The 13183-nt window shown below is 39.2% G+C and overlaps 1 protein-coding gene and 1 long non-coding RNA gene across 5 annotated transcripts in view; one reads left to right on the top strand and one right to left on the bottom strand.

The window, feature by feature from the left end:
- FBXW10B (F-box and WD repeat domain containing 10B) overlaps positions 1–6885 on the top strand; it is a 99167-nt gene extending 92282 nt beyond the window's left edge. For all 4 annotated transcript variants that reach the window (XM_072640924.1, XM_072640923.1, XM_072640922.1 and 1 more), the window contains one exon: positions 6002–6885. In XM_072640924.1, coding sequence (XP_072497025.1) covers positions 6002–6831 — 830 coding nt within the window. In that variant the 3' untranslated portion in view covers positions 6832–6885. The remainder of the gene's footprint in view (positions 1–6001) is intronic.
- The window catches only part of LOC140525500 (uncharacterized), a 45983-nt gene that overhangs the window by 28024 nt on the left and 4776 nt on the right, over positions 1–13183 (bottom strand). The gene's annotated exons all lie outside the window — the stretch shown is intronic.

Raw genomic sequence — 13183 nt, 5'->3', positions numbered from 1 at the left:
AAAATATAATGAATGGTAAAAGATAGTCCCTGTCCTCAAGGAACTCATAGACTAGTGAAGGAATAAATACATAAACATGTACAAACTAGATACAGGATGAATTTGAAATAATCAACAAAGGGAAGGCACTAGAATTAAGGGGAATCTGGAAAGGCTTCTTGTAGAAGCTGGGATTTATTTTACTTGAGATTTGAAGTAAGCAAGAAGGCAGAAATGAGAGAACATTCAAGGCATGAATGGCAGCAAGGGAAAATTCCCGGAGTAAAAACAAAACATATGTCTCACGAGATTCAAGAGTTCATGGGGGGAAAGAGGTAGTGTGTAGGGTATAAGAAAACTGGAAAGATGGAGGGTGGTGGGAAGAGGTGGGGCATGAATACCAAACAGAAGGTTTTATATTTAATCTTGGGAGTGAGAGGGTGCTACAGGAGTTTATGAAAAAGGGAAAATGATATGATCAGACCAGTATTTTAGGAAGATCACTGAGAGCTGAGTAGAAAATGGACTGGCGTGGCAAGACTTGTGGCAAGCAGACCAAACTAGAAGGCTATTGTAATAGTATTGGCATGAGGTGATAAGGGCTTGCTCCAAGGTGGTAGCAGTCGCAGAAGAAAGAACATGGAGCATTTAAGATGTTATGAAGAGCTGACAGGCTGTGGCAATAATTTGGATATAAATGAGAGAGAGTGAAAAGTCAAGGATAACACTACGTTGCAAGTTTTGGTGACTGGAAGGCTGATGGAGCCCTCAAAAGTAATAGAAAAGTTAGGAAGAGAAAAGGGTTTGAGGGGAAAGATAAGTTTAGTTTTGGACATGTTGGGTTTAAGATGTCAACCTTATGGACAACGAGACTGAGATATCTAATAGCCAGCTACAGAAATGAGACTGAGGATCAGCACAGGGGTTTAGGTTGGGTAAGTAGATTTGAGTATCATCATCATAGGTATAATAATTAAATCCCTGGGACTTGAGTAAATTACCAAATGTAGTAGTATGGATGGAGAAGAGAAGAGGACCCAGGAGAACCATGTGGAACAATCATGGTTACTGGTCATGACCTGGATGAAGATCCAGCAAAAGAGACTGAGAAGGAAACAAACAGATAAGAGGAGCACAAACAAAGAGTATTGTCCTAGAGAGAAGAGAGTTTCAAGTAAAAGAGGCTGATCAATAGCGTCAAAGGATGCAGAGAGATCAAAAAGGATAAGGACTGAGGACTGAGAAAAAGCCATGAGATTTTCAAGTTAAGAAATCATCAGTAACTTTGAAAGGAATCATTTCAGTTGAGTGGACTGAAGTCAGATTGTAGAGAATTAAGAAGTGAGATGAAAAGAATTAGAGGCACCAATTGGGAATATTTCAAGAGGATGAAGTCTCCCTTACAGACATGTTGGCAGGATATTTTGTAGTACAGTTAGGTATGTGTATAATTGGATCCAAAAAGTGGATCCAAAACCATTAATGGTTTGATGTCAACTTGGAGGGAAGCTCCAGGACTTATCCCTGAGCTACTTAGTATATTTATAAGTGTCTTAGTTAAAGTCTTAGTTAAAGACCCCCACTGGTGTGCTTTCCATTCAATACATCATGACGAAAAACTCCTTAACAATCAGAGCTATCAAATGTGGAAGGGACTCCCCTGTGAAGGAACAGGTTCCACCTCACTAAAAATGTTCAAGGGAAAGGTGAATGAACTTGAATATTTTTGAGAGGTTGTACTTGTTTAGGTACAGTTTGAACTAGAGGGCCTCTGAAGTTCATCCTAACTCTAAGATTCTTCATTTCTACTAACATTTTTCTCCCTGCGTTGGGGGAAAGGAGAGTGCAACAGATCAGATTCTGATACCTGTCAGATATGCAGTAATATGTTTTATGAACAAATTTTCAACTTTTATATGAATAAAGGACAACGATAACAATTATCTTAATCACATTTTCAAACTGTCAAAATATATAGTTATTACATATTAAGTCAGCACTCCTGCTTTCTTATAGAAGTGATATGTAAGAATTCTTTGTTCATAAAACTACATGCTAGTTTACCAGACTGGCTGATCTGCCAATGGAATGCCACAGACATAGTATAACTGTATTTCAACAGGGCATTTGCTAATCTTATGATATTCACGTAAACAAGATGGTCTAACCTAGACTATTTTAACAGATTTCTAATGGATTTTCCTGCCTCCAATCTATCACATCTGCAATCAATTCTTCACACTGCTACTCAAGTAAAATTCTTTATTCACTTTTCTGAGCACTCTTTTAGTCAAAAAAACTTTAGTAGCTTCCCATTAGGTAATTGAATAAAACACAGAGAATTTTTTTTTATTTCATCCTAGAAGTGATAGGGGGCCATTGGAGTTTATTGAATAGAAAAGTTATATGGTCATCTTGGGCTTTAGGAAAATTATTTTGGCTGCTAAATGGAGGACAGTTTCGAGTGGGGAGATACTTGAAGTAGGTACAATCCACCAGCAGGCTACTGGTGATGAGGGCCTGCACCAGAGTGGTGGCAGTAGAAAAAATATTTGAAAGATTTTTGCAAAAGTGAAATTGAAAGGCTTTGGCAAAAAAATGAACGGAGGCATTGGATGGGGACAATGACATAAGAGGTGAGAGAGTGAGGAGTTGAGGTTGACAGCATGAGAGACTTAAGGAATGATGTTGCTTTTGACAGTAACAGAGAAGCTGAAGGGGGAGGGAGGAGAGAAGGTGAGTTCAGTTCTGAACATGCTGAATTCAAGATATTTACATGACATCCAGTCTGAGATGTCTGAAAGGTAGTTATAGATAGAAGATTAGAAGTCAATAGAAAGTTTAGGGAAGTATAGAGAGCTTTGAGAATCACTAGCATTAGAGATGGTAATTAAATCTATGGGAATAGATGAGATCACCAAAGGAATTAGTATAATAGGAGAAAGAGAAGAGGCCTAGAAAAGAACCCAGTAGGATACCTATGGTTAGAGGGCATGACCTAGATGAGGATCCAGCAAAGGAAACTGAGGGGTGGTCAGGTGGGTAGTAGGAAAACCAGGAGAGCGGCGTTCTGTAAACCTAGAAAGAAGATAGTATCAAGACAAAGAGGATGGTCAACAGTGGAAAAGCCCATAGACAGGTCAAGAAGATTGAGTATTGAGAAAAGGTCATTGGATTTAGCTATTAAGAAATCATTAGTAAATGGAAGATAATCTCAGAGAGGAGGGCACTAGTGGCTAGGAGCTCAGGGATGGCTTCCTGTAGAAAGTGAGTTTTGAACTGAGCCTTGAAGGAAAATGAGAAAATTAAGAGAAAAAAATGAGAAGGCAAAGCATTCCGGACATGGGAATCAGGAAGTGCAATGATGCAGAGACGAAAGATGATGGAGTGCTGTGTTCAAGTAACTTGTCAAGTGAAAGGAGAAGAATTAGGAGTAAGAAGACTAGAATGCAGACAGTCAGAAATTCATTCATCCATTCAACAAGCATTTAATATCTACTATGTGCTAGGTACTGCACTGGATACTGGGGGTACAGAGACAAAAATGAAACAGATCTGGACCTCAAGGAGCTCATATTCTACTAGGAAGACAAACAACATCTTATCAAAGTGAAATGGAAGTGCAGTGTAGGACTATCCAAGTGGGAGAAAGAGTAGATTCATCCTGCTTTTAGTGGGGCAGGACTTTGTCCAAAGTAAGCCCATAAAGGGAGTCAGATTTCAGGTCCATATTAGAAAGAATTGATTTATAGCAGGAGTTCTTTCAAAATTAATTAGAACCACTCTAAAAGATGGTGACCTTGTCACTGAAAGTATTCAAGTAAAGGTGGGATGATGATTTAGAAGGCATTTCTCACTGGCCAGAAGATTGGTTCATATGTGATCCCTTGTAATTCTAAGAGCTCTGTGTACATGTCCTGTCAAAAAATACATGTAAATTCTTTGACGAAAGGGACTGTTTTCCATTTTTGTCATTATAGTCTTTGCACCCTAACACAATGCCTTGTGCATTTTTTTTTCATACCTATGATTTAATTGGTGAAGGGAATTTAGGGTAGGTAAGGAAGTAACCCCCTCTACCAATTCAAATCATAATTTTTTTTTCAAATCCATAAATTCCTTTGAAAAAAATATATTTTATTTTGTTAAACATTTCCAAAATATATTAAATTTTTTTAAAGTTTAAAAGAATGTTGAATTGCAAATTCTCTCCTTGTCTTCATCCCCCACTCCTTAAGAAGGCAAGCAATTTGCTATCAATTGTACATATGACATCATGAAAGACATAAAAACAAATGTCCACATTTGCCATGTTTCAAAAGAAAATACACATACAAGCAAGAAAAATAAATTTAAGAGGTATGCTTCAAAAAGCTTAATAACCAGAACTGTTTCAGTGGAATGGTGAAGTTGGAACTCAAGTTAAGAGTTCCAAGAAGTTCAAAAAGTGAAAGGAGAGAAAAAATGGAAGCCCCTATTATAGATGGCCCTTTCAAGGAGTCTGGCCACAAAGGGCAGAACAGTTATAAGATGATTGTTAGGGGGTGGAAGGATTAAGTGAGATTTTTTTGAGGATGGAAGAGACAAGGATATGTTTGCCTGGATATTATACCTTTTTTTGTGACAATACTGGTTCTTCTTGGTAATCAAAATTCAGTTCCTTTAACAACCTATACTGAAGTAGGCCCAGTTCACATTACTCTAAAATGGGCAGCCCTTACCCTATGCTGAGTATCATTTCAAGTGTCAAAACCGAAGCTTCCACTTTCACCTTTTACCAATTTCTGGCTTCATTCAATGTTTCTCCACTCTTTCCTTAAGCTTTAGATTTATTCAGAGGTTTGTTAAGGTAGAAACCTTACTAGGTTTAATTAGCATTTCATACCTGACACTTAAATACTGTTCTCAGGTTCTCCTGCTCTTCCTAGAATCCCATTTTACAGTATGATATTCCCATGAGAAACTTCATTCAGGAGAAGTTTAACCATATGCCCACTGTGAGCTTTGACTATATGGTAATTACAGTGGTTTTTAAATATACCACAAGCTGTGCATCTAAATGAGTGCGATCTTTTTTTTAAAAGTAGTCATTGTGAGAGGCCACACACTTTTTCCAATGTTCCCTACTACTCAAACTTCTTTTGAACTCTTTTGTAGAAATTACTTTCAAAACCTGCAAGATATCCTTTGAGGATCTGGGGGGATATTTCATCCTCAAATACTTTAAGACTGGTTCTGATTTTTGGAAATAGACTAAAATTATAGGAAGCTATACCAAGTAAGCTAGGTTGTTTTATTTTGTTGTACTCTAAGGTAGTGGTGTCAAACTCAAATAGAAAAAGGGGTCACTAAACTGTGCCACTATCCTTGCTGTTGCATATTGACTGAGGAAATCACTCAAGAACATTAACTATATTCCACTGTATTTTATTTTGTTAAATATCTCACAATTACATTTTAATCTGGTTCAGGCTGCACACAGGAGTATTTTGGCACTGTTTGACACCTCTGTTTAAGATATCAGATCAGTTTCCTTGTGTAGTTTATAAAGCAGCTTTGAAAGAAATTCTTAAACAGGTATTCTGGAAATTGAAACCAATGGTTGGGATATTTATATTGTGATGATTGGCATAAGTTTATATTCTTAGCAATCCCAAGGGAATTATTTTTGAGAGACATCTTTCATTTGGATATCTACCTAAAGTTTCATTTTTTTTTTATTAGAGTAAGGAAGATTCAAGTTAAAAATTAGCCTCCAACACTGACTGTGTGACCTTGGGAAAGTAGTCACTTAACCTGTGTACCTCAACTTCCTCATCTATAAAATGGGATAAAGGATAAAATGAGATATTTGCAAAGTGCTTTGCAAATCTTAAAGCTATTATTGTGTAATTTCAGTACTGTACACAAACACAATTTAGTCTTTACAAGTTATTAGAATGACTTTCAAATATATGATTTTTTTCATGTATTTCATTTCAAGAAGTTTCTTTCTTCTTCATTTCACCTTTTGGGAAAACAGGAGACAACATTCAAAACCATCGCCCTGCAACTGTTGAAACTTCAGAAGTAGCTTTACAGCGAATAAAGAAACAGGTCTCACAATTGCCTCTCTCACCTGATCAGCTCCTTCTGACTGTAAGCTCCCTGCAACAAGCTCACACAACAAGTAACACTGACCGTCTCCGTATCTCAAAAGCCAATGTCCGTGATGCTTGGGGACCTACAGTCCTCCAACAAGAAACCCCAAATAACTTTCTGGACTTAAAAGATATGTCACTCTTACCAGGGAGGGCTGAACAGGCTGCTCAAATCAAGAAGTTGAAATCTGCCAGTATTGCTCCAGGTTTTAAAAGAACTAGCACCCCATTTGAAATCCAAAAATTGCAGCCCAACATAAAGAAGTCCTTACACAGCTCTAAAGTATGTTCTCACATCCCACAGCCCATGATCATCCGCCCTAAATCCTGTGGAACCTTGAAGGATGGAGAAGACAGAGTGCTCACAAAGACAGGTAACCTGACTAGCACCAATATCATCAAACCTAATCGTATGATGATTCGTAGCACAGGAGAGTCCTCATATCTCAGGGCAAAGCCACTCACATATACTGTGACAGCCAATCCCTATCGGGTCAATACTGGGTTCATGCTACTGACGGTGAAACAAAAGAAAGAATACAACGAAGCCAAAATGATGGAGTTTAAGAACATGAAATCCATTGGGACAGCCAATCCAGATAAAGCAAGCAAAGTAGCCTGGCTCAGGAAAGTCAAAGGTCTGTCTATAGATGACTTCATGAAGAAAGGGAAAATAGCAGCCCCTGAATTTGGACATAATACATTTATCTGAATGTTAGTCACAAAAAAGCATCCTACCTTGAAAATAAACATAAAATCAAATTGCTATCACTGTTTGAGCTTTTGTTATCTGGCCCTTTAAATGGTAACTGGTCTTTTGAGATGGGGAAATTCTAGACATCTTCAGATGAGCTACAGACATTCTATTTTTGAATCAGAGATGGAAGAAAGGGCTAGGTCAGTAAGACTGATGGTTGCCTGGAATGACCATTTGTCCTTTTGAGTAGGGGAAAAAACAAAACAAAATCTTCTGTATTGCTCAGTTTCTTCATCTGTAAAATGGGGATAACAGTAGCTACATCTCAGGATTGTTATATACAAGTACCAAAGGAGATACCTGTAAAAAGGTTAATACCGTGTCATACAGTAGGTACCATATAAATGGTTGTTCTTTTCCCTTCTGAATGTAAGTTAATCATTCAGCACTAGCCTTTTTGTGCTAGTAAAAGAAGGGAAAATTCCTTCACAAATGAATGTGCAAAATGCAGATATTCTCTGCGCTTGAATCTTTTGGCCCAGGTAGCTTAGAGCTTGAATTTAGTTGAAAATCTTCAAGTTTTTGTTGTAGCCAATACATTTAATAAGTTAACTGAGCTAAATTATTATTTTGGAAAAGATTCTTCCACTCTTATGGAAGGAAATTAGATATAATCTCCCTGGGGGGAAATGGAGAAAGAAAGAAGGGGACAGGTACTATTAATACATGTCTGAATCCACTTAGGTTTATGGACTTCAGAGTACAATGAATATATATGCTTTTCCCAGTCTTTCTGCTGAGACATGATTTCTCAAGCATTACTTCAAGGAATTTGTTTTAACTTGGGAAAGTGAAAGATTACCTTAAAGTTATTATTTAGAACTAGAGGAAACTGCAGGATCTAGTTCAAAATCCTTATTTTGCAGATGAAGAACTGAGGCTGAGAGACATTAGTCCAAGAGCATGTAGTTAGTAAGTAGTAAGGACAATATTTGAACTCTGGTCCCCTGATTCTAAATATAATGCCCTTTCCATTCTGTCACATAATGGGGGTAGGGTTAGGGAGAAGGCACACAAAAAGGTACCCCAGTTCACCCCCCCCATTATTTATCAAAGGGATCACAGCATTTTAAATTAAGAAGTGAAAGACATTTTAGAGATCATCTGGTTCAAGCCTGCCTCTTTACAGAGGAAAAGACTGAGGTCTACAAGAATGGAATTACCAATGTCACCCATGGGATATTTGGGATTCAAACCCAAGTCTTCTCACTCCAAATATAGGGATCTCTTTGATTTGGTTCCTGAAATTTCTTTTAGTATTAATCACTTCTTAACATGCAAAAACTAGATGTTATCTTTGGTCCCAGGGACTTCTCCCAAGGGGCTCTTGATCTAGATGTGTATGAACCAGGTGTGTCTGGGGGAAAAGCCTGAAACTCAAAGAGAAGAGTGAGCCTCTTTCTTCAATATGACAAGTCCATATTCCAGGCCCTGTGACTCTTAAAATTAAGTCATGGTTCATAACTAAGGTTTCCCTCAAAGGGATAAAAAGGGTCATTTATCAGAAAAAGTATTCAATTCAAAAAGTATTCAACAAAAGAGTTACATATCAGGTAAAGGACTTACTTTCTCCAACACAAAAGAAATGCTTAAAATTCAAAAAATTAAATTAGGGATTAGTTAAAATGTAAAACAACCCATCCTCAACATTATTTTCTCCAAAAAGATAAAGGTACTTTGATGGAATACATTTTACTGTCACCTCAGACTTGTGCTGCCTGACCAGCTCACAGGGTCAAGATCATGTTCTGGGAACGTGAGAATGTTCTGGGCTTTCTTAGTCCTTTCAGCTGCAGCATTCTCCAGGAATGTGTTGTTATAGGAATCACCTAACAATAGACTGTCATTAGACTTAGGGGCTAGGAACTCTTAAATTCTCAATATACCCACCAAGATGAGAAAATGTTTATTTCTCAAAATTGTTAGTTGCAGTCCTGTGCTCAGGAAAGAAATGCAGAGACAGAAGTTAGAAGCCAGGGACTCAGGCTCTTTTGGACAAGTACCATTGTCATATACTCACTGTGGGCTGCTATTACTTGGGATAGGGTAAAGGGGGTTAAAGTTCGAGGGAAAGGGAGCTAAGATGAATCAAACAAATAAATGAAATCTTTTTCTTCAAGCCTCTTATAGCCCATTAAGGAAGCAAATTGCAAACTTGTCCTTCATGCCACTCAATGGTCAATCTTCTTGATATATCTTTTGGTCACAAGAACCAGTACAAAGTTGCTGCTTCTCTTGTCAGAGTAAAACATAGCATATGTCCTTAGCAAGATGCCAATGCTCATGTCCATCCCGATAGCCAGAGCGAATGCCCAGCTCTATGGGACCACTGCTCCTATTTTCTATTTCTGAGGGGTAACATTATTAGACAATAAAACCTTAGCTCAAGTTAATGTTCTTTTTACCAGACGTCTGAAGGAAAGGTCTGAAGCACAATGCCCTGATTAGTGGAGCACCATACACTAGGCTGGGATAGCTAGGTAGCACAGTGGATCAAATCCTTTTATTAAAGCAATTTATTCTATGAAGTTTGGATTCAGTCAGAGGGCTGCACTTGAGGACCTAAAGGGCCACATCCCTGCATAAAAAAGATGGGACAAGGGAGTCCACAAGAAGGGAATACCAAAAGAAGAGAGGGCACGACAAGTAGGGTGCTGAAGGTAAATTTTACCCAGGGTCAGCACAGAAGATTCTCATCACTGAATAATGCCATAAACATCACCAACTTATCCCCCAATGCCTACCTAGCACAGCTGGAATTGCTTTGGTAACCTACAGGAGGCAGAGGGAACTGATGCTATCACTGAATCTCCTTAATGGTGAAAGTAGTCGTTCCCTCTTCAGTCTGCAATGTACAATGTAGTTACGGCTCTGGGAACAGCAAAGACATTCAGCAGCTGCTGCATGTGGCAATGACTGATGTCAATGGGGATGTCAGAAGGGCTACAGGAGAATCACTTGGGTTAATGTCATTACCATTGTTTTACTGGTTGTCAAGTTATGCACTATAATGACTCTGAGGGTTTGCTCTGCTGGTATAGAGCATGCTCTGGACTTGAGGGCAGCTAAGTCGTACAGTAAATAGAGTGTTAGGTGAAGACAAGTTAACGTCTAAGCTCAGACAGTCGTTCTATGACTCTGGGCAAGTTCACTTAACCTGTTTGTCTAAGTTTCCTTACATGTAAAATGAAACAATGATAGCACCTACCTCCCAGGGTTGCTGTGGATCAAAAGAGATATTTATGAAACATTTAGCACAGCGCTTGGCACGGAGTGTTCTACAAAGGTTAGCTATTATTTTTATTGTCTTAACCTCCACTTACAATGGCAGCCTGGGTCCCCATAGTACATCTATTATTTCCCCTCAGGTTTCCAGGGGTTGGTTGGTTAGTTGTTGTCCTTAGTTCTCAAAGAGGACCAAAATGACATCACTATGATAAAGTGAAATTTCAGTGTGTCCAACTGTGGCTGATCAGATCAATACAAGCTTGGAATGCTCTACCACAGGTTGGACGCAGATAGTCTGTGTGAATATTTGGGGTGGATATCCCAAATTTGCACACCCTACGTTTCCTTTGTGCTATTTCAATTCTGCTTTGCTCATAAAGCACAGCACCCTTTCTGATGTGGGCACACCATGCTGAGCAGTCTTATGACAGTGTCTCACATGTTGCACAGTTGAATCCAAAGTTCTTGAGGGAGATCTTGAGAGTGTCCTTGTATGGCTTCTTCTGACCCCGATGTGATCCCCTGCTCCATGTGAGTTCTCCATAAAATAGTCTTTTTGTCAAACATACATTCTGCATTAGAAATACGTGGCCAGCCCATCAGAGTTGAGCTCTCTGAAGCATAGTTTGAATGCTTAGCAGTTCAGCTCAAGCAAGGACTTCAGCGTCTGGTACCTTAGCCTACCAGGTGATCCTCAGAATCTTCCTAAGACAGTTCAAATGGAAGCGATTCAGTTTCCTAGCATGGGACTGGTAGACTGTCCACATTTCAGAGGTATACAACAATGAGGTTAGCACAACGGCTCTGTAGAGTTTCAGTTTGGTAGTCAGTCTAACACCTTTTCTCTCCCAAACTTTTCTTCAGAACCTCCCAAACACCAAGCTAGCTCTGGCAATGCGTGCATCAATCTCATTGTCAATGTGTACATCCCTGGAAAGTTCCCTATCAAGGTAAATGAACTTATCCATAGCATTCAAAACTTCATATGTTGTAACTGATGGTTCTACATATGGATGGTGTGGTGGTGGCTGATGAAGCACCTGTGTTTTCTTGGTGTTATTAGGTCAAAACTAGAACAGGCAGCAGAGAATTGATCCATGCTTTGTTGCATCTCAGCTTCAGAGGCTGCATTGAGTGCACAATCATCTGCAAACAGAAAATCATGCACCAGCACTCCCTCCACTTTGGTCTTGGCTTACAAGCCTTTTCAAATTGAAGAACTCATCATCAGTACAGTAGTTGACCTTGATGCCGTGTTCATCCTCGTTGAAATCATTTGGCAACATGGCTGAAAACACCATGCTAAAAAGCATGGGAGCAAGCACACAGTCCTGTTTCACTCCACTGGGGACTGGGAAGGCATGAGAGCATTGTCCACTATTCAGAACCCAGGGCAAACATGCCATCATGAAATTGATGCACAATGCTGATGAACTTCTCAACCAAATTTTGACAAAATTTTCCATAAGCCCTCATGACTAACACTATCAAAGGCCTTGGTCAGATCTATAAACATTGTATACAGACCTCTGTTCTGCTCCTGGCATTTCTCCTGGAGTTGTCAGGCAGGAAACACCATATTGAGTGTTCCTCAGCCCTTTCTGAAGCCACACTGGTTCTCAGGTATATGACCATCTTCCAGGTGAAGGATCAGCCTACTAGGGAGGACTCTAGCAAGAATTTTGCCATCAATGACTAAGAGAGAGACTTCCCTGTGATTGTCGCAGGACAACCTATTCCATTTACCTTTATAGAGATGGACAATGGAGGCATCCTTGAACTCCTGGGGGGATAACCTCCTCTTGTCATATGACCTAGAAAATTTCAGTCAGCTTTCGTATAAGTAAGGGTCCCCCTACGTTGTAAATCTCAGCTGGAACAGAATCAGCACCACGTTGTTTGCCACATGAAAGGAACTTAATGGCCCTCAGAATCTCTTCTCCAGTTGGAAGTTCAGCTAAGGAGGGATTGACTTCAACCTGAGGTAAAGGGTCAATGGCCTTAGCATTGATTGATGGTGACTTATTAACCCCAAATCATGTGCTTTCCCTAGGAGTATCCGTTGGTATCAATTGGCCAGATTTAAGTAGTTTTAGAATGGAATATTGTCTACTGACAAGCAATAGGTAGTAAAGTAAGAATAAAACATGTCAAAAATCTATCACATATTTACCTATCAGTACAGCATCCAGGAGAATGTGAGCTTAAGTTTTGAATACGTTGTGACAAAAAGGTAACTTGTAGGTCTTGAAAGTTCTTTTGCTGCAGCCCTCAATATTCCTTGAATAGCTTTTCTGCTTTCCTAATTCATCCTCAGCTTCCAAAGAAGCAACTTCATTAAGTGTTCCAGGGACACTGCTAAAACTAGGATGCCAGTGAGAAGTTCAAAATCCTCTGACCAATCAAAGTCAATAACGTCTTCCTTTCGTCAAGGGATGAGATCAGAATGAGGCAGAGACTGGAGATCTCTCTACCTCACCCCCTATGCCCCCAGTGATTCCTTCTCAGGGGTTTGGCTGGAGATTTCTATCATTAAGGTGCCAAATGTGCTTAAATCCTCAATTCTAAACCAGCTCACTAATTTTATACAAGTTCTACATGGTATGTCCAAGTCCCTCAACAAATCTCACCAAATTGAAATGCCTTTTATTGATCCAAATGACAAGTGATCTTACCCAAATTAGGTATCAGGGATAAGTGGCTATGGATAGACTCATATGACCCTCACTCTTACATGAGGAAGAAATTGTCTAAATAGTGATTCTGCTCAGTAATGTATCGGGAGCAAGCTACTTAAACCTTTTGGAAAGGATTGTCTTCAGATACCATTATTGCTCATAGCTCCAAAATGCCAGTGGATATGGTACAGACATCACATGGTGGGAACATAAAGGCAAGGAACCTGACAATGGAAGGGACAAATAAAAAGTAATACAATAAGTCTCTGGACTTACCATGCCCTAGAAGGTTAGGGCCCCGAAAGGAAGCTGTGTGGTATTCCTATGAGCCCAACATTCCTCTGTCTGGTATTCCTATGAGCCCAATATTTCCTCCAATATCATTTGAAGAATTATCATCT

Source organism: Notamacropus eugenii, chromosome 2 (genome assembly GCF_028372415.1).
Source record: "Notamacropus eugenii isolate mMacEug1 chromosome 2, mMacEug1.pri_v2, whole genome shotgun sequence".
NCBI lineage: Eukaryota > Metazoa > Chordata > Mammalia > Diprotodontia > Macropodidae > Notamacropus > Notamacropus eugenii.
This window is presented reverse-complemented; position numbering and strand designations above follow the sequence as displayed.